At 37.3% G+C, this 25,180-nt stretch overlaps 1 protein-coding gene across 1 annotated transcript; it reads right to left on the bottom strand.

The window, feature by feature from the left end:
* Positions 1-465: 465 nt before the first annotated feature.
* Positions 466-19,539, bottom strand: LIPI (lipase I). The gene is made up of 10 exons (XM_009563543.2): positions 19,294-19,539; positions 14,458-14,834; positions 12,713-12,821; positions 12,491-12,592; positions 10,984-11,073; positions 9,669-9,836; positions 8,954-9,046; positions 8,195-8,306; positions 7,648-7,821; positions 466-4,025 (listed from the first exon to the last, which is right to left on the bottom strand). The coding sequence occupies exons 1-10, from the start codon at positions 19,340-19,342 to the stop codon at positions 3,938-3,940; spliced, it is 1,362 nt and encodes a 453-aa protein (XP_009561838.2). The 5' UTR covers positions 19,343-19,539; the 3' UTR covers positions 466-3,937.
* Positions 19,540-25,180: the final 5,641 nt, after the last annotated feature.

Genomic DNA, 25,180 nt, shown 5'->3' with positions numbered 1-25,180 from the left:
GTGCACCAGGCTTGCCCACCAGCCTGATGAGGAAGGTGTAAGCATGCTTAATTCAGGATTTTGATTGGGTGGAAGCCAGAGTCAAATTGTTCAGCACTAAGACTGATGCACATACCTGGATATGCTCAGAAGAAATCTTGGAGACTTCAAGGTGAAAAAATAAGTTGAACTACCCACTCAGTGCTGTCAGTGGCAGCTGCCAAATGCAGTACATGACTCTGAACTTAGCATAAATCCTTACTTAGTAACTCTTTAAGTCCCCGTGTCTGACTCCTTCTTTTCTTCCCCACTCCTATCAGCTATGCTGCATTGGTCTATCACTTGCCATCCACACATTAGTGTCCCATGTGATTATTAATTATCCTGAAATGGTCCTTTAGAAGTAACCCATAATTCTACAAAATTCACATAGAAAGAGCAGACATTTTCACAGGGCTTTATTCTTTGTAAAAAGTCACCTGACCTCCTTTCAGCAGCTCCTTACTAAGTTGCTTTCCACTTAGCTGTATATAAACTTTGCCATTAATTCCATGAACATATATCTGCACTTTACCTTATACAAATAAGTAATCACAATGTGAAAACAATCCTTACCTGAGGCAGAGATCATAAACCACAGCCTTAACAGTATACAGCATTATAGAAATCAATAAAGCCATTAAACTGGAAAATTGTCTTGTTTTACATATCTTTAACCCAGACCATTTCAAACTATTGTGAATTAAGAGAGTGATGTAGTGAACATTCCCTTATCACACATTGCCTTTTGTCTAAGTAAGCTACTGCTTATTCCAGTTACTACTAATGCTTAATGAGTTTCTTGACATATCCTCACTGTCATGTAATTTGAAATAGTATAGCTAAAAGAAAGGTGACATTATCAAATAAAAGTCAGGTCTAACACAAAGGGGAAAACCAAGCTTATATTAGCTTTATAGGCCTGTCAACCATTTCATCTCCCTTTGACTAAGCACTAAATATAAATATTGCACTAAATTTCTCAAGCTTGTTGTATTTGATAGAAATAATTTAGAGTTCATTACGACAAGTATATACTAATGAGATCCCTCTGGCATTACTACAATATACTGTTTAATTACAGAACCTACATTTACTCATGGGATATATCTTTCTTTACATGTATAGAGATTGTTCCTTATGATTAAACACAATAGAAACAAGCAAACTTCTAAAATACAGTTAACAAAATTTATCATTACAAATTGGGAAGCGCCTCTTGACTGGGCCATTATACAGGTGGGAAAACCAAAGCAAAACAGTGTCACCAGGCCACCCAGCAGGCCACTGCTTATTTCCAAATGCTGAATCAGGAGAAAATCAGTGCATTTATGGTAGTTCCATACCGCAAATATTCCACTCCAAGTCAAACTAGTATGAAATGATCTATTTCTCCACTTCAGGTTTTCTCAATGGAAATTTACTTGGGCTTTTCAGCTCATTCTGAATTTTCCCAATGAAAATGTTTAGTAAAATGAAAAATGTTAGTGGGTATTTTGTACAACAGCAGAGAATGCAAAACAGTGCTACAATGAGTCCAAACTCTCTTCATCTGTGATGCAGAAGCAGTGTGCTTCACTGAACTACCATCACCACTTCCTTCAGAACAGGGAACTCCTTAGAAGATTTTAATTTTTTTGCCTGATTGTGCCATCCTCCACTGAGCTTGAGGGAGCTGACAGAATTAGTACAAAGTAGCATGTGGCAGTAAGCCATAAAAAGCAAAGCATTTCTGAACAATTACAGTACATTTTTGGTGGTGCTGGGAGACACAAGGCTACAGTCCAAGTGCTTAGCCACTTGAGAAGTCCAATTATGCATTGGAAATGCACTGCCTGGAACAGTGCATTACGAAATGGAAAGTACCAACTAATATGGGAAATTAGAAAAAAAAAAAAAAAGGTTCTTTCTGTCTCATGTTGTTTATTGGAACCTCATTATCAATGCCGCTTCTTTCCTTTTTTACCCAAAATTTGCGCAAATCAAGACAACACATTGCAATTCCTGTCCTACACTTTTTATAGGTATGTTTAAAATGTGTGAAAATATTATTATTACACATGCGTGTGCAGCACTGCTAGTCATGTCTGTATGTTGCGTTTCATCTTTTCAACAGCACATCACTTTTTTTCCATACGCTTATAATGGCAGAAGTCTAGAAAGGTATCTCAGTCCTCAATTCTTCACATTTTCTTGCTCACGTCTTACAGTCTACCCCCAATTCTATATCGTTGACAGATTGCATAGCCACCATTTTGCCAGTATGTTTATAGGATAGATAAAGGATGCACAAGGCTAGCAGTATGTTGCATATGAGTTATGACTACTGCCTAAAAGCATATATTACTGCAAATTGACCTTTCCAAGGGTTGCAATATCAGACGTCTACCCTAATTTGGGGAGCAAGTAAATGGCAAAGGATATAGTGCATAGTGAAAATGCCAACAAATTTCCTGTGTATCTCTTAATAATTCCCTCGGAGGAAAGAAACAAAGAGGTATACCATAAAGCGATTAAGCTGAGAAAGACACGACCTGATACAGCCTATGGTAATGTAATTACTATTTCTAATGAATAAATAATTTTTTTTTAAAAGTCAGTCCATGAGCAAGTCTGTCCACTGCTTTGTAGATTTTTGGTGTGTCCAAGCACTTGCTTCTCTAGACATGTAAAACCATGTGCAACAGCTGGTTCAGAGCTTTGCACATGCTGACCATCATGCTGGAGCACTCTCTTGCAATGAAAAGGACAAAGTTAGAATTTGTCTTCACTTTCTTACGACACTAACTTCCATCTTCCTTCTAACCCACCTGCTGACTTTCAATAAAACTTACAATTCATAGGTTTTGGACATCCTAATCCAACATTCAGATGAAAGTGGTCAATAGGTTCAAGCAAGTATTACTGTCAAGAGCTAGGCCAGTGGAGGCATAGGAAAGAAAGGGAAAAAGTTATCATGCATAGGAATCATTTGCATGAGAAACCAGGATTAAATACATAAAACAACCTTAAAAAAGACAATATGCATAATCTCCTCTTCAATTAGTACTGCCAGGAAAAGCAATCTGCCATTAGAAAACCTTTTTCTGAACTGGCGGAAGGAATTTTATGTAGGGCTTATTCCTGCTCACATTCCAAAAGGTGAAAATCTGTCATCAATCTCAACATGGGCAGCAGCCTTAATTCCAACAGGCCCAAAGAGAAACATAATAAAATTGCTCTTCTTTAAGTTATTCTCTTCAGAACAGAGTTTAGAACTGCTTCATATATGAAACGTAGCTGCCCTGTCCATAGGTTTAATAAAAAAACAAAAAAGGAATGGTTCCAATTATATTCATCTATGATAAGCATAAAAAGAATTGATTTAAATAGCAAATTTACATGTGTCCACAAATCTTACTGCTCTAGTTCTTAGAGACTGAGATATTATATAATGAGAAAATGTGAATTCACTTATCCAATGAACAGAGCACAGCAAAACTGTATTTTAGTTGTAGATCCCACGTACAGTATATTAAATTCACTTAGTAGACAGATAATTATGTTTCCATGTAAAAGCCATTGCAAACAATAAATAATTAAATACATGTATGACTTGAAAAATAATGTGCCAGGATTATGCGGATAATTCATATTTAATTCAGTGGTTGCTTCACTGCTAAGAAATAATAACAAATAGACCACTGCATGCTCTCCACATGATACATTTACTTTTTTCAAATTTCCCAAATACACACATATCTGAACTTTTCAATTAATTTTACCCTAGGGCACTCAAAGCAAGTAATGCATATTACTATGTACACTCTTGAAAATAAATCTAGCTTATCTCATTTCCTTTGTCATTGCGGTCTTTATCCTGAGGAAGAATCAAAATGTCACTGCTTTAAGAGAAATTAGGTTAGTAGAAGCTCTCTCTTCATGTACCCTTCTCTGGGCAAGGAATAGGTTTGAAGGTCAGTTCAGTGTTCTCCATCAGTACAAAATCATATCTGCAAAGCTGCAGCCTACAAAAATACAAAAAGAAAAAGAATTGCAGAACCAAAAAAGTTAACATTAATAGAAAAATATTACAGTATTTGAATTATTAAATCTCCAGTATTTATCACCTCTCAGAGACAGTACTCAGGACAAGAAGAAATGTCTTCTCATCTAAGTTTACACCTCATTTTACACATCACTAGAGTGGTATGACAGACTGTGAACAATGAGGACATCAGCTGGATGGTGCAAAGTGGCATGAGTAAGTCTATCAGATTAGTCTGAAATATGAAGATGCAATACTTCATCTGTTAAAGCTATTAATCTGGATTCAAATTAATTCCTTAGAACAATGGTCCAAGAACAGCCCAATTCCTGTTAACACTGGGCCTGAATAATCTATTATGATTTCCCTAGGTATGAAAGTTTCTCAGCTTTCATTTCACAAAGTAGAAAACCGCATCGTAATATCTTCTATCTCTTTCAGTTGCAATGACAGCATGCGTAAGAAAGTTTCATTCAAGAAAGTAATCAATCATCTAGACACCTAGAAAACTCAGAACTACATAAGACTACAGGAACACATACAGGGGTCACACAAAATACTATTTTTTGAGATCAACATAGACACTGCCACTTTAGGGCAGAGACGGGTCATAGATCTGCCCTTCAAGTGCTGCTATAGACAGATGGTGAGAGCTCATTTGAACAGGCCAACAGCTAGCATACCCTCTGATGGCACCTCTAAGGGCATACAAGCTAGGATACTTATTTTATTTAAAATTAATTTCTAAATGTCTATATTGCTCTGAACTCACAGAGTGGTACACAACACAATCCACCTTGGACTGGGATGTAGCATACAGTGAAACAGCTAAAGGACAAAGCCTGAAAAAGATCAGTCCACCAGGCACTTCTTTTGTTGTTCGCTAGAGTTGGATTTCCAGCCAGCCAAGGCTTCACCTGTCTGTATGTGAAAGGACCGATGGATTTCAATGCAAGAATGTGAGGCCATTTAAGGACTGCACAAAGCTAAGATAGTAGATTCTATGACTAAGAAGATCAAGATAAATTCTGGTATTCCGTATAATGCAAAGCATAGAATTTCATCTAGTTCTTCATCCACAATTTGTTTTGATTTGAATTTAATGGTTTACTATTACATTATTTTTGTACAGGGAGAAAGAAGGACATAAAAGCACAGAAATTGCAACCATTTTTAAAGTCCTTATAAAAGACTGTGAAAGAATTCACAGGTCAAATTTCCAACCATAACAATGTAAGATTATTACGTGCATCCACTTCCTGAACTGACTTTCAATATCTCATGTAACAGTACGATGCTGTATTTTAGCACGTTTGCAACAGTATGTTTTACAAAGCAGCACAATGTTAGCATAGCCATTTCCCCAACAGCATCTGTCACCTGGGAAGGGCTATATCTAACCACAAGGGACACAATACCTAGACAAACCATAATGATGAATACTAGAAATAAAACCATACATATTCCAACACATTGTATCTCATTTGAAGTGCAATCCATTTAAGCTTGTAGATTATTGAATACCAGTAATGTCTTACAGGACAGTAGCAGGTTCTCCAGTTCACAGACAAGGAGCAACACACAAATAACTTCTTTTGTCAGTTGAAGCTTTAATAATCCCTCACCCCATGTATCTTTTCTGCTGCCTACTAAAAAGCAAGAGCATGACGCGCTCTCTTGTTCAGCAGAGGAAGTCTTGTTTTTTTATTAATCCTGTTCCCATTTTGGTTAAAAAAACCCAAAGTCAGCTAGGCTAGGTATCTTTGAGAGACTAACATTCCCCATCATTTGAGTTTGAGTTGAATGACGTGTTCAAATGTTTGAGAGAACTGGCACCTGGACACAAACAAGACAGTAAAGATTTCTGGTTTTACGGGTGAGTAGGAATGATTTATCACAGACATTAGAAGAAGAGTCCAAAAACTATATGCACCTTTTAGCACTCCCACATTCACACACCATCTGTGTGAGTAATGGACCTGCCCAGTAGACCATTGTCAGTGTCTGCTATTAACCCAGACCTCAGAAGGTTGAGCGACTCCTATTGTCTTTCATCCCTGCACCTGTCTCCTGGTTTGTAGCTACGACTTTGTTATATGAATAATTTAAATATTTTTAATGTCATTTCTAGTTGATTATCCTGTATTCAAGTAATTGTTGTAATTATATGTGACTAAACAAGGTAAATATAGGTAGTTATAATTACAATGAGCAATCACATAATTATACCAACCAATAGTGTTGTAACATCTGCATTTAATTACCTTCTCATACTGATTTAATACACCATTTTCCATTGCTATCTAAAGGTATCTAAAGTGCCTATATGACTGCCATCTGATGAGGCTCTGTAGTGGATCCCATGCCAAAGCAAATCAAGTGCATCTTACTTTAAAACCAACAAGAATCAGAGTAACATGAATGAAAACTCAAAACCAACAAGGGCTCTTCACTGAAAATCTTTCTTATTTGCTAGATCCTTTTCTGAGAAAGACCTGAATGCCAGTAGACTTGCATGAAATGTATCTTCTGATTTATCACCACTGGGTTAAAAAAAAAAAAAAATGATATGATTTAGAGCTTTGACTACCTCTCATCATCAAATGCTTTTCAATAAGACCATGCCAGTTCACCTGAGAGCTTGAGACTTATGGCCTTCAACAAGTTAATAAAGTCTAATGTGTACACATTCTGCGGTACTATTTAGATTACTGAGTGCCGTGTTTCCTCCTCAGTCTCTCCCACCTCTCCTCCTCTTTCCCAGTAAATATGAAATAGTAGATCAATTTAACAAAGTCTCATAATTTTTACATAGTATCATACCTTACCTGATTCCTACTAGGCTATACCCCATTATTAGATTTTATTTCATATTCCGACTTTGTTGAATCTGCCATTCATACGAAGCAAATAAATGTAACAGCTTTTTATTCCATGTCATAAGTTATTTTCACAAGATGCAAAAGTAATATTTAATTGCTAGTTCTATTGTACAAGTATAGAGATCTAAAAACCTAACATATGTCAATACTACTGAAGTATTTAAACCCAGAAAAATCAATAAAAGCTTAGTAATTACCCTTAATTATTAAAAAAATAGATTATTTCATTTTAAGTGCAGGAAAGCATTGACTTTGCTTTGGTCTTGGAAGATGTTTACATTCAGCAACAAGACCAAAAACATATTCCAGTCACAGAAGTAGCTGAAATGCTTCACTTCATATCTGAGTTTGAAAAGCTCTGTACAGACACATGATCAAAACCAGAAAAGTGCTTAACAAAATTTATCTTCTAGAATAAAACTTAACCATGCAGATGTATGTCAGGCTGGCCTACATAAGTGTTCCTTGAAAACCCATTGTGACCAGACAGCAGCAGCAGCCTGCTGTAACAAGTAGCATGCATGACACCTACATACACGAGGGCGCTGTGTACTATATGTTAATGTATAGAGTACCTCTTCCACATGATAAATTTGATTCTAGGTAGGCTGAGAAGGATATTCATGTATTTAGGAATAGACAATTAAAAAAATCAATAGAAGGAAATACACATTTCTGAGGAAACATCCTAAGCAGTTTAGTTGATACACAAACACTTACCTTTCTGGATTATTGAGAGATTTCAGCCTCATTTGGAGAACTCTGAGCTTGTGTTTTGGGCCTATCAAAGTCTTCGTAGAAAACGTCAACGAGATTTTTGATATTTTGTCAAGGTCTCGATAAAATCCAGTTAGTATTTTGACTCTTTTATACTGCTGAAATGTTGAAGCTTCACTAAAAAAAATATTATTTTTAGTTAGGGTTTTGTTAGCTGACATATTCATTATTGCTAAGCATTACTAGTAAGATCAGAAAACTTGTAAGATGTATTGACTTTGAGCATTCAGAACAAGGACATCTAGAACTGAATTTAAACCAGTACTGTCTGAGGACCTAAGCTAGTTCATGAATGGAGAGTGGATTATTTCAGTTTGAGGAACATTGCCTCTGACACTGAGCCATATCCAGGAAAAGGAGTCATGGCCAAGTCTTAACAACCTCATGATACTTTTTTGACTTACAAATTAAGAAGTTAAAAGGTTTAGGAAACTCAGAAAATTAGTCTTAAAACACGATAAGAAAGATTTGGAGACAAAGCACAACATACCTATTCATCTCTGATTCTATTGTGTCTCCAGCATAATCCGTTATTTTAATTTTAATGAAACCTCTCCTAATGCTTTTATTCCAGACAGTAATATCAAGTAAGTAGTTATACACTGAAAAAGAAATAGAAAATAATAAGATTCAAAGAATTACCTCAATAGGATACAGCTGTTATTATCACCTTGTTAAGTGTTCACTGGTTGATGCTAGGAATAGTGACTCTTTACTTCTAAGTTACCAGCTCAAAGCAGAATAAGAAAGCTATTGACAAAAATTAGCTTCTACCAAAGGGCTGCTTGGAGTTCTGTGTAATTATTGTAGCATTCTCTCCAGTTCTTTCATGGAAAGGATTTGCTTCAGAAAGCTACCATCAGAATTAGTATGAAGAGTTTGACCCGCCTAAGGAAAATATCAAGCCCTAACTGCACCTTCAGGTTCTGGCAAGCTGTGCAAAGAGGGAATATTTGAGCTGTTAGTGTAACAACACTGTCGTATTACCCAAAAAAGTGATTTGTCCAGAAAACAGCTGAGATACATTGGTAGAGAGAAGGGAGGAATAGCATTGGCACCAGCTTTATGTACAGGCAGAGTGCAGTTAGATATTCAAGCAGATTAATTAGATGAAATGACACTTAGGTCATGGTTTATTACACTATTTTATGCAACAGTTAACAATAACTTTTAACACTCCAGATTAGCTAACAAATAATAGCCATAACATTTCATAAAGAGTTTGTTATGTATGTATTCAGCCACTCACTGCAGAATGGGTCTTGATCTGAGGTATCAAAATAAGCTTTCACTGGTGATTTCATTGGGACTAATAGTTTTTTCCATTTATCAGCATAATAACCTAAAATCCAAAGTTTAAATGTTTAATTTCAGACATTTAGCAAAATCACAATATACATATAATTAAACAAACAAAGATTTGGCTTTAGTTTTCTTAAGTAGTCTCTTAGAAAGTAAATTGACTTGGAAAATGCAGGAATCCCCTGAGTATAATAGGATATAGTATGCAAGTATTTAATTCTTCTAATATATTAGTACCAATAAAATTGTCATAATATAATAGTTGGAATCTATTTACTTTAGACTACTAACTCCAAACAGTAGTGCTTATGAACTTCTGCAGACATAATAAAAAACCCAAAAAAGTAGCCCACGTATTTGCAAAGAATAGTTACAGATCAACTTCACGTGGTAAAATGTCTTCCTTTCTTTTTTGAACCATTTAAGTAGATATTTTTAAGCCTTTTCAGACTATAGCTGTGGATATTATTTAATAAAATGTTACATATTCTGTAAACCTCCTAAGCTTATGGATGTAACGTAGAAAGGACTTTTGGTTTACACAATTCTATGCAACTCTGCACACAATTAATCTCTACAGATCCCTCTACAACCCCACAAAGACTTCAACTGGATTTCCTAGAAAATCTCACCTAACCCAGAGCAGATATCGTAATGCTTACCCAGTACTGGACAGGACATTGTCTGGAAAGCTTGACAATCAACACATTTTCCTCTCTTGTAATCCACGTAAGACTCACAAGGATATGCTGTTATGTCACATATTCTTTTCAAAGATGATAAGAACAGCATGACAGATCTTTGATGGTCACACTTAAAATATCCAAGTCCTTCCGGAAAGAAAAAATGAAATATCCAAAGAATATGTAAACATTTTTCTCATGAAAGACAAAGTGTTATCAAATTAATCCCATTTCCCTTAGTCATTCTTAGATACCCATGCTTTTATTCTCAGTTTACCACAAAGTGTGAAAAATGGATACCCATACACAAAAAAAGAAATAAAAGACTACTTTGAATATTTACAGGTACAGAGAAAGGTCTACAAGGTTTTATATGTAAGAAATAGTCTACTAAGTCCTATCACTTTCACAGATTTTTTTGTTACAAAACATGAATTTGAGTTAAAATTTGCCTTGTTGTATCCAGTATATAACATTTTGGCCGAAAAATTACTGTGAGGAATACTTCAGAGATCTTTTTCTCTAGTTTTGTTGGGTAATAAGTTCCTTCCTCTCCTAGCAAAACAAACTATGAGAATTGTACAGATGAAGATGACCCTGAGTCTTAAGGGACTCTCCCATACTCACTGACACACAAGTGGAAACCCTATGTTTTCGTAGCAGCTCTAATTCATAGTAGTACTGTGCAGATCAGTAATAGCAACACAGACAGATATAAACATATCATAAAATGTAAACAAAAACAGTGGGTAGCAATCTTGTCGAAGACTTTATAGAGGTTGAAATAAGCAAAATTCTGCAGCAAAAGATCATGTTCTAAAACTGTTTTCACCCAAGAGCCTAAAAGACCTGTGCAAAACCTAATTCATCATTAAAACCAGGAGGAGTCTAAGACAGGGTGAAGACTTGAAAGCTTTGCCTTCTACGTCATATGCAAATGATCCTATTCAAACCACTTGGACACAAACATCTTCCCCCATGCCTAGCCATATATAAACACTGAGAAATAATGATCAGTATATGCAGATTATACATATAACAAAAAAATAAAATTCCATCATACCGATAATAATGATATCGTGCAATATGTATGCTTATAGCAAGACGTTTACTTTAAAAAATATGTTAAATATCTTTGTTATTTCTCATTTGCTGAGTGGGGATAGAAAAGAAAGAATACTATGCCCTCAGTTCCCACATTACTGAATATGTGCAGTGTCCATTGAACTCAGTTTAACCTTCTTTGATTTGATCTCAAATTCTTTTCTCATTAATTTAATACATTTTTACTTACCACTGAATACTGTTCTCGGACAACCAGGCTGATCCATTCCTCCATTTGGATAGAAATCAATGGTTCCTAAAGGTCTCTTGAAACCTAATGCTAAAGTGAAAACATGACAGATCAAAAAACTGTAAACAGAATTATGCGGTCAATTATCATTATAGTCACTAAAAAATAACACGGAGGTATTTAGGAATTTTTTTGCAATTATACTTTTCTTTTGTTCTGTAAACTCAGTTAACGGGTTAAAAGCCATATTTTTCTTTTCGTTTTAAGAAACTTATACACATGCAAAACGCTGTACACAAATGTATACAAATATGTGTAAGATTTCTACTACAACAAAGGAAAAATGAAAGAACAGAGGCAACTATTCATTGCTGTAGCTGAGAAATTATTTGCACAAAGAAATTAATTAAATTCATGTTCTTTCCAGCAACCAGAATTCTTTCCTAATGTTATTTTCATTACAGTAAGATTTTCCATTTTTTGACCCACACTGGATTCTGAGGTACAGTCATATGAGCTGTATAACAAAGTCGAAAAATCTGTATCTGTTCTACAAAAGACCATGAGTAAGATTTAGCTTAATCTAACCTATCTTTCTTTTTACAAGACATTTATTCACATAACTGGAACTTTATAAAAATTGGTATTTTCAGCTTCACATATTAATTTGTATAGCTTAATTTTTAATATTATTAAAGAAAATTGTATGAGACTACACAAATAATGGGACAAGTCTGGTAGGTTTGAAAGGTTTACTTACAGTTTTGAGAGAAAAATTAAACTGGAGTAGACTTTACAATGTTCTTCACTTTGACCTTACCATAACATGATTAAGAATTTTAAGCAGTGGATCTGCAGTGTACTAACATGATACAGCTAAGACTGGCAGTCTCAGAAGGGATTAATTCAGTGATAAACACGTAGTTACAACCTCTATGCTCATACACACTAGCACAGCAGAAGAATGTTGATGTTCGACTATTTTGGAAATGGTGGTGTCATAAATTAACGCAATAGGCAGGCTTCATTCAATTTGCAAACTTTTTTTTTTTTGTATTCAGGAGGAATATACAAAGAAGATGTGAACGACTGGTGTAATTGCTACTTTTGCACGACGTGGAATGGACTCATGACTGAATGGTTATCCACATATGCCTTCAGTTAGCTGTTACACATAAAAGTTATTTCAGTATTTTCAGGTTCAGTCATGAAACTTCACTCACTCAATAACATGGCTACTCATGTCAGAACTGAACAAACCAGCCCATCACTGTTGAAGTCATTACCAAAGTTCAGTTTCAACTTCTTGATGAATAAACGTAATAATATACAGCATGATTTCAAAAGTATACACATTTTTAGAAAGAAACAGCACAGGAATTCACATTATAAAACAAAATGTACTTCTACAGCACTATTTGGATGCTACTGAAACAGCTTATCCCTTCTCTTTTGCTTTCCTGCCTTTTCTCAAGTTGAAATATGAAAGTGAAGGCTATGTCATTACCATCAGTATCTGAATGGATTACATCGACAAATTGTGCATCAGTACGATCCAGTCTCCCCTCTGGTGGTTCTCGAGTGAATGAAGGCCCCGCTGGATCAAGTCCTAAATGAAAAATAACACAGATTATATTTCAATATTTCAGTCCTAGCATCTATGTGATCCGCAACCAGGACAACAAGAAAAAGTACATTAGAATACACATATCAGTATTAAAAGCCTTACCTGTAATTCTGCCAATTTTGCCATTATACTTCTGGCCAACAAAACCAGCTATATGAGCCCCAAGGCTAACACCAATCATATACATAGTGTCAAGAGAAGCTCCGTCTACCTATCAAGGTAAAAAAAAAAAAAACAAACCAAAAAAACAAAGCCAAAACAACACACATGGTTAACTGAACAGACATCAGTAGACCGATTTAGTTTTCACTTTTTGTCAGTACTCTAACTCTTCATCTTTAAAACCAAATGTAATTTACAGACTTCTTTTCAGTTTGACATTCTGTACTAGTTAAACAGCGTAGTAATTATTAAATTCTTTGATCAGAAAAAAATAAAAAGGAAGCTTGAGTCACATTTCTTCCAAACTGTCACGCTAGTTAAAAAGGGAGCGGGAGGTGGAAAGAGGAACACATTTACCAGATACAAGAAAGATGAACCAAAACTAAAAACTGGGAAAAAAAATATCTTTCCCCTGCTATATCCTTCTAATAAAACAAACTTAAAACATAACGCTGTTAAAAATTATGCCACAGATCTGCTGAATAACAGCACCAAATGCACACCTGCTGCAAGGTCCTAATGTGCCCATTCTACAAAGCAGACAGTATTTAAAAACAACTACCCAAGAACTCTGAAACTCAGCAGACTTGTTAGAATCTCTGCAAAGGGATGGGATGATATGTGGGACCTGATATATTAATGCATCTCAAAATACATTAACAAAGGCCTCACAACAGCTTGCAAGTATGAAACTGGTAGCTGTAGAACAGAAAACATCCCACCACCACCACTTTAACGACTTGCCCAACACCATCAGCTCAAGCATGCTCTGCAGTCACTTCGTTGCCAGGCAAACCTGTAACTATCATTTAACCAAAAATCTGCATCAAGAAATGTGCAAAAATACCTTTTTAACCCACTCTGATTGGAGACCATTCTTAAAGTCCTATTTTATTTTTTGATTCCATAATAATAAATTTACTGTCATAATTATGAACTGTTATTACTATATCTAATCCCAGAAGGCATATTCTGATAAGGTGTCTCTTCTTTCACCTCACCCTTTTTCAAAATCCTGCGGGTTTTACCCAAATTCCACATGAATATTTTCTTACTGCACGGCATTCAAAATTTCTGAGAATGACTGGAAAAAGAAGTACATAGAATAGAAGAACCAAATGATAAGTCTAACAATGACATAAATGAGATGATAATATGTTTTGTCTATTTGACTAAGCGATAAATCTAAATCTCAGTTAAGACCACTAGCTTCAACGATTGTTTCACCAACTCTATCTAGAATCAAGAAGTTTATACAACTTTGGAACAAATATTTATATATCTGTTAATGATTTCTTTTTCATTTGAAATCTTCTAATATAGTAGTTTAATAGTGAAAAGAGTCATGTAATGCTTTTATAAAATTTTAATGCTGCATGTATTTGAATGTCTCTCACTCCATCTCCCCACTGGTGGATTCACTCTTTCAATGAGGCCTGAAACTTCCAGCTGGCTAAAGAAACCAGATGCACTTTTAGCCATACTTCAATGAAATGGAAATAAGAACTCAGGTATAACTAAAGATATGCAGTAATAACTGCACGCAAAGTTAGTAAATACTTTGGTAAAGAAACATTATTTGCTATTGTTCAATGGGCTTCTCTTTAGATATATTTTAAATATCCATTCCCACACAAACTATGCTATTTAAAATTATCCAGAACAGATGCAACTCTCTGCCTTACCAGCATCTTGTCAACATAGTTCTTCAGTATTTCTGCAACTTTTCTGCAGTTTTCAACAGCAGTTATATAATTCACAGTTGTAGCACCACGATTCCAATCCACTATAATGAGATTAATATCCTCTGAAGACAGCAAAAGGTCCTTCATGTCACCTAGCCATGCTGGTGGAGATCCTGTTGGTCTGAAGCCATGGATAACAAAGACGATTTTTTTCGAGGTATTGAGGTACTCAGATAGAGTAACATCATCTGCAATGAGTCTCTCAGAACAATTTGGATTTTCCCTTGTATATAGCAGTAGCTGGACTTGAAGTTCTGTTCCGGACAAAGCATTGCCTATGTTAAGATCTGTAAATTCAGGACATTTTTTCTCCTCATCTAGAAAAGATGAAAATGTTAGACAGTCATTTGATGAGTTAGACCACCTGAAATACAACTCTTCACTTCTCTTTACATATTTAGCCAGTAAAAGTGAAGAACTTCAATTTTATTACCTCCAGAGTTTTGGAATGAGGTGCCACAACATGCACTGAACAAGGAGACGCAGTTTAACTAACGACTCTGCAGATAGCACTACGCTCCTCTGAACCCTCCAAACACAAAATTAGCTTTTCTAATTGTTCCTAAATTATATATTTTCTCCATAACAAATACAAATTAGTAGTCAGTGTCGATAAGATCCATTGCTTAACCATCAAATTTAGGTTCTCAATTTTTTTTCACAACTAGATTATGTTGTATAAACAGGAAGATAGCTATGGTAATTCCTTCCTCTTTCAGCCAGGGCATCAAAGCTGCCAAGCCTTAGGCCTTTTGTTTGATCAGCAAAAAGAAACAACTGCATGACAATACAGGATGACCCAGAACCCTTCCCTAGTTTTGATCACCATAAGAACACCATTACCAAGAAACAAAGAAACAAGAAAAAATGGATCCTGTCCTGAGTTAAGAAAAAATAACACTCTGTAAGGTCAATGTACATAATGGTATAAGAAAAACTCTAGTATATAGCATTTCAGTACTCTGATGATTGTGGTATACAAGTTTAAGCTGTAGGTAAATCAGTAAGAATCAACAAGAGGATGGAGTTTTTTCCAAAGGGTCTAAAAAGACTTTTTTTTCCCTGTTTCCTTATCAACATCAAAAGTTAACGCTTTAAAAAATATCCTTTGGATACACTGTCAAAAAACAAAAGTATCCTTGGTCACATTGTGTGGATAAGCCACTTCAGGACTCAGGGCACAATACTGATGCCTATCACAGTTCTTTTGCATGGCCTCTTCACCTCCGCTACGGTGTTAGCTGACTGGCAGCCAGAGATATTTGGGCTAATCTCTTGACCTCTACTGGAATATGCTACTCTATACAAGGCTTTTGCCTGGTGTTTGATGACACCTTTCTCAATTTTCCTGTCATTAACAACTTTGTAGAACAAGAGTCAGTCAACCTCTAGAAAGCAAAAGTAGAAAGAGGAATAGTGGCTACCCAGTTCCTTAAAAAAAAAAAAAATATTAAAAAAGTAGCCAAGAATTTTTTAGCTATAGGGGGATGCAGTTCTAGCTCTTCTCCTTTTTCCCAGCAAGCAGCTAGCAGGCAGAACCGCATGCACCACATCTGCATATCTGAGACAGACAGAGAGCCCTCATCATTGATAAAGCTGCAAAGGGCAAGTGCAGGGGGGTACAAGGTATCTGAAAAATGTGTTTAACACTATAGCGCAGATCTAAATAAAGATAAACAATGCAAGGTACATAACTTAATAAGGTAAAGACACTAATTCACTTAGGGTACTAACCTCTAGGCCAAATCACGTATCTACAACAGCTAGAACAGTTATTTCTGGATTTGACATCACAACAAAATACTGGCTATTTCCAAAGCAGAGCAAGGTAAAGTTATGGAGTGTTAGAAATGGCTTAAAAATTACTGTCTCAAATTGTGCAGACAAAAGATTCATGCCTGTCATTATCTTATGGCAACAGCTGCAATTGTTATGTCTGGGAAAAGTTAGAATTACATACATCTCAAAATAAATATCCCCATTCTCCTTATTTACAGAATCACAGAATCATAGAATTGTTTAGGTTGTAAAATACCTTTAAGATCATCAAGTCCAACCATAAATCTAACAACGCCAAGTCCACCATTAACCTTGTCCCTAAGCACCACACCTACACATCTTTTAAATATTTCCAGGGATGGCGACTCCACTACATCCCTGAGCAGCCTATTCCAATGCTTGACAAGTCTTTTGGTGAAGTAATATTTCCTAATGTCTAATCTAAACCTCCCCTAGTGCAACCTGAGGCCCATTTCCACTTGTCCTATCTCTTGTTACTTGGGAGAAGAGACCAGCACCCACCTTGCTACAACCTCCTTTCACGTAGTTGTAGATGGCGATAAGGTCTCCCCTCAGCCTCCTTTGCCCCCGACTAAATAACCCCAGTTCCCCCAACTGCTCCTCACAAGACATGTGCTCCAGACCCTTCAACAGCTTAACTGCCCTTCTCTGGACATGCTCCAGCACCTCAATGTCCTTGTTGTAGTGAGAGGCTCCAAACTCAAAACAGTATTCCAGATGCAGCCTCCGCAGTGCTGAGTATAGAGGTACTATCATTTTCCTACTCCTGCTGGACACACTACTTCTGATACAAGCCAGGATGCCATTGGCCTTCCTGGCCCCTGGGAACAGTGCTGGCTCAAATTCAATCCAATATCAACCAACACTCCCAGCACCTTTTCTGCTGGGCAACTTTCCAGCCATAGCCTGTAGCATTGCATGGGATTGTTGTGGCCCAAATGCAGGACCCAACATCTGGCCTTGTTGAACTGTATACAACTGGCCCCAGCACATCAAGCCAGCCTGTCCAGATCCCACTGTAGAACTTCCCTACCCCCAAGCAGATCAACACTCCCACCGAACTTGGTGCTGTCTGCAGCCTTACTGAGGGTGCACTCAATTTGCTCACCTAGATCACTAATAAAGTGATTAAACAGAACTAGCTCCAACACTGAGCACTGGGGAACACCATTTGTGACTGGCTGCCAACTGGATTTAACCCCATTCACCACAACCATCCAGCCAGTTTTTTACCCAGCGAAGAGTACGCCTCTCCAAGCAAGCCATGGGCAGACATTTTTTTCCAGGAAAATGCTGTGGGAAATGGTGTCAAAAGCTTTACTAAAGCCTATGTAGACAAGATCCACAGGCTTTCACTCATCCACTAAGTGGGTCACCTTCTCATAGAATGAGATCAGGTTAGTCAGGCAGGAGCTGCCTTTACTAAACCCATGCCAACTGGACCTGATCACCTGGTTATCCTGTAAATGCCATGTGATGACACTTAAGGTGATCTGCTTCATAAACGTCTCCAGCATGGATACACTGAGACATTCATTTAGACATTGAATAATTTAAGTAACTTATACTGAGATTACTGGAAACTAACTGCTGGTACAGGAAGATATCTCTGTTTCATTGCTCAGACTTATCCAAGAAGTGGTTTTGAAATTAAGAGCTGTTCAGCTGCAGTTGCCCTGAATTTAATGAAAATAACATTCAAGAACCTGGTAAAATATCATACATGTGACATGATGGTGAGATGTTAATAGAATGTGTCACATTTAATCTCTACTTATCCTATAATGATATGTGACAATAAAATTAGAATAGGAATTCTATTACACAAATGTCAAATGCAAGGCTAAATAATAATAATCACCCACTTGATTACATTTTTGCTATTCGGATTCAAAGCCACAAGACACTCTTTAAATTTCTGCCTAATACTGTTCTTAAATCCAAGTCTAATCACTGATTCTTATAATTCATTCCCGCATATCTATCATATTGATGCTAAGATATAGTTGAAGTGTTCCACCATATCCATTTAGATCTAATCCTTTGATTGGTAGAAATAAGAATTCATTCTTCTAAAGCCAGCGGAATGAGAGTGACATAAAACAGAGACACAGTCTGACCCACGGAAGTGAGAAATCTATCACAAGGAAATTATTTTAACTGATGAAACCTATTTACTAGCTGGCAAATCTGGAAGTGAAACAACTCATTTACTTATGGCTGTGAAATGACAACAGTTATACTTTGAAAAGTAAATAGAGAACAAAAGATGATTTTTTTACTGTCAAATTAGATAAGTACTATAAATAGATTAATAGATTTAATAGTTTGAATTGTTTAGTGAGGAATCATTGACAGGAGGTTTTTCAGACTCTTATTTCTGATTGATTACTGGAAGACATATTCAGCTGCCTTTCGTGCATGCTTGTAGTACTCACATACACTTTTCTGTACAGACAGAACATACAAATGTTGGGCAGTTACATATGCAGTTTAACTCAGTTAATATACAATTTCAGCTTTCCTGTGTACATTTGTAACCACTGTAAGTATCTTCCGTGGTTGAAGAGGGGAAAAACTTAATTGCACACTGACTTTTGGTAATTAAATTTTCTATTTAAAGCGCAACACACAACTTGGAAACCTGTCAACCTATCAAACCTAAACAATAAACTTATGTAAATATGTTAAAAGTATTTCATAGTTACCTCTTTACTTTGTACAAAGTGCACATACCTGAGCATGTCTCTGTGCAAAGTACAGCCAGAGATAAAGTATCAGGCTTTGTTCTGTTTACTTTAAAATGAAAACCTACGTCTCGGTTTCAAAGTGATCAAATTTTCTTTAGTAATCATCTGCTCCATTAGGCATAATTCACAAGTTTTAATCTTCAGGCAAATTTAAATGAACAAATATTCATTTTTATGTTTGAATAAAGCCAAGAGACATCACAAAGAATAAGCTAATGATTCTTACCTGATTTCACCCAGTATATCAAACAGATGAAGAAACACAACTTCAGCATGTGGAAATGGACAAAGTGATACGTAATACCCAGACAAGTGGCAAATCCAGTTCTTCCCTATAGTATGCTAGATTTCTAACCTAACTGAATACCACTAACAAACTAAGGGACATGTAGACTACAAAGCAGAAAGCAATGCTGTGTTCAAGCTTCTGCAATTCATGACTCCTCCTATTGAATGACTTCAGTAGGTAGGGTGGTTTCGGGTCTTTAAGGGTTGGGACTCTTTTAATCTATTTCCCTCTCTCTTTGGCTGTCAGCAGATTCACACGTAAGCAATCAATGTTAAATATTGCTGACAACTCTGTTACACGCATGGAATTTAGGAAGCAGAGTAACTAGAGGAACATTACATCAAAGACCCACCATGTGTCATTCAACTGCAACTACAGGTACCAAGACAGGCAAAAGTAACTTAGAAAAAAAAAAAGTCATTCTGGTGATAGGATTTTTCTGTAAGAACTTGAAAATAATTCTGATAACTGTATCTCCATGGATTATTTTTGCACAAAATATCTTCTGAGCTTTTCCCAAGAAGTCATTCTCTAATCTAAAGTTAGAAGTCGTCTGTGGAAGTGCTTACATGGGAGAGAGATGGAGCTTCAAGCCCCCCCAGATACTGACTTGCCAGGTGCTTTGGATAGGTAACTTCACTTCATTCTCTCTGTGTCCCCAACTACAAAACAGATGAAGAAAGAACTATTTTTGTGAAGCTCAGTTATTTACAAACCAACTCAATGGGTAAATACAAGAGGACAAACTTGGAGTTTCTCTGGAGTTCACAGTGAGGCAAAGAGGCAGATAGATAAACTCTGCATTATTCAAATAAGAGTTCTGGATGCTCAGTTAGTCTACACCTATCCCAAATTATTTCCACTGCAAGAGAAATTAAAACAAACCATAACCACTAAAATATGAGATATGCACGTTCCAGAATGTTTTTTTGAATACTGTATCCTTCACAATGCTTCCAAATACAAATACAACGTCTAGATCTCCTTTTCCATCCATCACAGTTAAGGGGCGTGGGGGGGTGGGGAGTGGGGTGTGTGTGTGCGTGTGTGTGTGTTTGTGTTTTTCATTATTTACTTCCAAGTGATCAAGCTCTTCAGCTGGCTTTATGACACTGAACAGATCAAGAAAGCTGGGCTATGCAAGCTCCTGCAGCAGACAGGAAACCTCTCCAAAGTCTTTTTCCCTTTGAACGCAGCCACAAGGAGAAGATGATGCAATATATCCACCCATATGAAAATCAACTCAGCCTAACCAATGAGCTTTTATTACTTCTTTTGCTTCCATTTCTCAGATTTGTCACCCTATTCTCAGTAAATATCACCAAGGCACCTTCTGTTATTCCTTTACATAACCTCCTTATCTCAAATCCTTGACTCTTTGTCCAATTATTATAAGAGCATAGCCCTACTGACGTTACATATTACATAGAACAAGTAATGGTGTAGTGTTGGTTTGGCTTGTTCTTTTACACATGAATGGAGAAAAAAAGGAAATTTTTAGTTCCCCCTTGTACTGAAACCCAATAAGCCCAGCTCACACGTAAGTAAAGTACTGTACTACCCGTGTTAATATAGTGACCCATGAAAAAGTTTTAAAGCCCTCTGAAATCAGTCTCAGGAAACGACTCCATTACTAAATCAACACCCAGAAAGTTTTCTGGTATTAGTCAGGATGTTGATCTAGTGCTTGTTGAACTCACCTCTCTGGCGTATGACAAGGGGACTTTGTTCACTAGCAGTGGCACTTATGTCACATAGAAATTCATAACTTAACTACTGTTACTGTTTGCACTGTAGTTTCTACTGATATCCCATCAGATAAATCCCTAAAGGCAAAACTGAATTTCAGGTACACTGTCACACACAGATGTGAGACCCTCCAAGTCCAGCTACTGCTTCACTGCATATCATTATGTCCATTATTTTTCTCACAAGGATACACTTCTTCGCATACTGAAATTCAGAGTTATCTGCTCTGAAAGCGCCTGATGCAAACCAGTGGAGGATGCCAGCACTGCCTCTTCAGCACTCTGTTTGTGTCCCAGTACTCAGTATCTTAGGAGTTGTACCTGCTGAACAAATCCTGGTGCTTTGGGGAGAGCCCACCATCTACCTGCTAATAAAAACCCCTCAAGACTGGCCAAGCATTCAAGCTGAACAAAACCATATAAAAGCTACATTTTATTACAGTACAAGATCACGGTGATTTACAGGTAACAGAATCGCACGTCACTTCAGTCTACCCGAAAATGTTTCTGATAAAATAACAGCTAAAAACATTACAGCATGGTTTTCAAGATTAAGATCAAACTCTTACGCAAGCCTTGATATCCTGATCTGTGGTCGTGTGTAAATGCATTTCTCCTAATCTTCTTTCTACCCCCAAGGATTTCGTAATCTTGAGGAATCCTGTTCTCATAACAGTTCTCATAAGAATTCTCACTTCTCTAATGAATCAAGTCACTTCTCCAGAAAAATTCCTCTCTAAACACTAGCTTAAGAGCACTGCTCCCTTTTAAGCAAGATGAAATCACATCTCGATTTTGCAATGCTATACGTTTAACTATGAAAAAAAAAGCTCTCTAAAGGTTACAAAGGGAAAAAACCTGATTGTCTGGAAGAAATTTCTCACTATGTATTCTAGACTGTGGCTTGCAATTCCTGTAAATTGATAATCTCTTTCTAAATACACTTGATAAGCCTGTGGCTAAGCCTCCATTAGAAAGCAGTGGGCACTGAGACAAAGTACACCATCTATTACTACAGAAAAAAAGACTCTTCAATAATATTTTTCACATTGCTGTCATCAGGGTGACTTCTAAAAACGTGCTTGTTTTTAAAATGACTTTAAAAATACATACTGAATGTTAAATGTGGGGGCTTGAAACCTGTTTGCAGCAACCACGCAACAACGGGTTATAACATGAGTGACTTCAGCTTTAAAGAGAGCAATCATGGAATCATTAAGGTTGGAAAAGGCCTTTAAGAGTTCAACTGTCAGCCCAACAGCACCATGCCTATTAAACCATGTCCTGAAGTGCCATGTTTACATGGTTTTAGAACACCTTCAGGGATGGACACTCCACCACTTCCCTGGGCAGTCTGTTCCAATGCTTCACCACTCTTTCAGTAAAGAAATGTTTCCTAATATCCACTTCAAGAAACACACAGCACCTGTCACTTCACATGCATCCTTTATTAGTGACTATCACAACACTTGAGGGCTTTGAAGGTTTCTGAAGCAGGTGCCACCCAGCCCAGCAACCCAGGTGTAGTTCCTACTGCTACTAAACACTATTAAACAAAATCTGAGCCTCACAGGAACCAAGACAAGGCCTCTAGCAGGATCTTTGTCCACTGTGCTGGGCTATCCTCTGTCCCTGTGCACGCCTCTTGCATGATGCCCCAATTCCTGCCCACCGATCCCCTTCTCAGGGTGGTGAAGCACTGGAAAAAGTTGCCCAGAGAGATGGTAGATGCCTTGTCCCTGGAAACATTCAGCCTGAGGTTGGATGGGGCTCAGGGCAACCTGACCTTGTTGAAAGTGTCCCTGCTCACTGCAGGGAGGGTGGACTAGACGACTTTCATCATCTCTTCAAACCCAAACCCTTGTCTGAGTTTATGATTCCATGATTCCGTGATTCTATTATTCTATTGATACTGAAAATGCTGGCAAATAAACTCTCTAAGACTCGTTTTTGAGTTTTAGAAATCAAGCACCCTTTATCAGGCCTGGGCAACACAAGGCAGTGATCTCCATCAACCATGTGCAGTGAGACAAGAGCTGGGCACAGAACGTATTTCCCACTTACATGCACATGGATAAATTCTCCCAGAAATCTTATGCATATTCTATTACATTCTAAGGTCTAAATTTAATGTTACAAAACTTCACAACAGTCAAAACTCTTGCCAGTTTGGGGCTGGCTCCAGCTCTCTGCTTGACCTTGCATTTGAGATGGGGAAAGGCTGCACACCGAGGTGATTACAGAAGAAGAGACATCTGTTCAGCACAGATCAGACTTCACATAAGATATTATCACCTCCAACAAACGAAGAGTGTCTGCAAAAACAATCTGGAAAAAAAGCATGCTATGAGAGAAAGAACATGTGCTGTCACAGGGACGTTCTGCGTAACTTTCAAAAATATACAATTACCTAAACGGAACTTAACCCTGCTTTAGGTTAAATAAAAAATATTCCATTTTTTGTAATAGTAACTACTTCTTGTATTTGTAACTACTTCTTGTATACTTCTTGTACTTCTTGATACTTCTTGTAATCTACAGATTGTAGATACAATATGTGGAATATTTCAAAGTGGAATATTTTGATTTAAGCTAAAGTACAGTTATATTTCATCTAAGCAGTTATGGCTTTTGAAAGTTAGAGAGTATGTCCCTTTGATAGCATGTTTTCTTTCTCTGATAGCACGTTTTCCTTAAAATGGTGCTTTGCAGACATTGTTCCTTGAAGATGGTAACACCTTGTGTTCAGACTGATCAGTGCTGAGCAGATGCATCTTCTTCTGTACACCCGTTTGCAGTATTTTTTTATCTCAAAGCCAAGGTCAAGCAGAGAGCTGGAGCCAGCTCCAAATTAGCAAGAGTTTTGACTGTTGTGAAGTTTCATAACATTAAAATTAGACCTTAGAATGTAATAGAATATGCATAAGATTTCTGGGAGAATTTATCCATATGCATGTACATGGAAAATACATTCTGTGCCCAGCTCTTCTCTCACTGCACATGGTTGATGTAGATCACTGCCTTGCGTTGCCCAGGCCTGATAAAGGGTGCTTGCATTTGAAAACTCCAAAAGGAGTCTTAGAGAGTTTATCTGCCAGCATTTTCAGTATCAATAGAATAATAGAATCATGGACTCATAGAACAGGCTGGGTTTGAAGGGACCATGAAGGTCATCTAGTCCACCCTCCTTGCAGTGAGCAGGAACACCTTCAATAAGGCCAGGTTGCCCCGAACCCCATCCAACCTCAGGCTGAATGTTTCCAGGGACAGGGCATCTACCACCTCTCTGGGCAACTTTTTCCAGTGCTTCAGCAACTTGAAGGGAGGAGTGCTGGGCAGGAATTGGGGCATCGAGCAAGAGGCATGCACAGGGACAGAGGATAGCCCAGCACAGTGGGCAAAGATCCTGCTGGAGGCCTTGTCTTGGTTGCTGCGAGGCTCACATTTTATTTAATAGCGTTTAGTAGTGGTGGGACCAACAGCTGGGTTGCTGGGCTGGGTGGCACCTGCTTCAGAAACCTTCTAAGCCTTCAAGTGTTGTGATAGTCACTAATACAGCATGCATGTGAAGTGACAGGTGGTGTGCATTTCTTAAACTGGATATTAGGAAACATTTCTTTACTGAAAGAGTGGTGAAGCATTGGAACAGACTGCCCAGGGAAGCGGTGGAGTGTTCATCTCTGGAGGTGTTCTAAAACTATGTAAACATGGCACTTGGGGACATGTGTTAGTAAGCATAGTGCTGTCGGGCTGGTGGTTGGACTTGATACTCTTCATACAGAGAGCTCGAGCCAGCTCCAAATTAGCCAGAGATTTGATTATAGGAAAGTTTTGTAACATTAAAATTAGACCTTGAAAAGTAATAGAAGATGCATAAGATTTCTGGGAGAATTTATCCATACGAATCTAAGTGGGAAATACATTCTGTAACCAGCTTTTGTGTCGTTGCACACGATGGATGGAGGTCACTGCCTCGTGTTGCCCAGGTCTGATAAAGGGGCCTCGCTTTATAGAACTCCAAAAGGCGTCTTAGAGAGCTTTTATTTGCCGGCATTTTCGGTGTCAGTACCACTACG

Source organism: Cuculus canorus, chromosome 1 (genome assembly GCF_017976375.1).
Source record: "Cuculus canorus isolate bCucCan1 chromosome 1, bCucCan1.pri, whole genome shotgun sequence".
Classification (NCBI taxonomy): Eukaryota; Metazoa; Chordata; class Aves; order Cuculiformes; family Cuculidae; genus Cuculus; species Cuculus canorus.
This window is presented reverse-complemented; position numbering and strand designations above follow the sequence as displayed.

Bases quoted from the DNA above. Each gene is read 5' to 3' on its own strand.
- LIPI (XM_009563543.2), bottom strand. From the start codon at position 19,342: ATGCTGAAGTTGTGTTTCTTCATCTGTTTGATATACTGGGTGAAATCA. The intron at 12,822-14,457 runs GTAAGGCAGAGA...TTACCTTGATAG, and splicing joins ACTATGTTGACAAGATGCTG to GTAGACGGAGCTTCTCTTGA. The intron at 4,026-7,647 runs GTAAGTGTTTGT...GTATTTTTGTAG, and splicing joins TCTCTCAATAATCCAGAAAG to GCTGCAGCTTTGCAGATATG.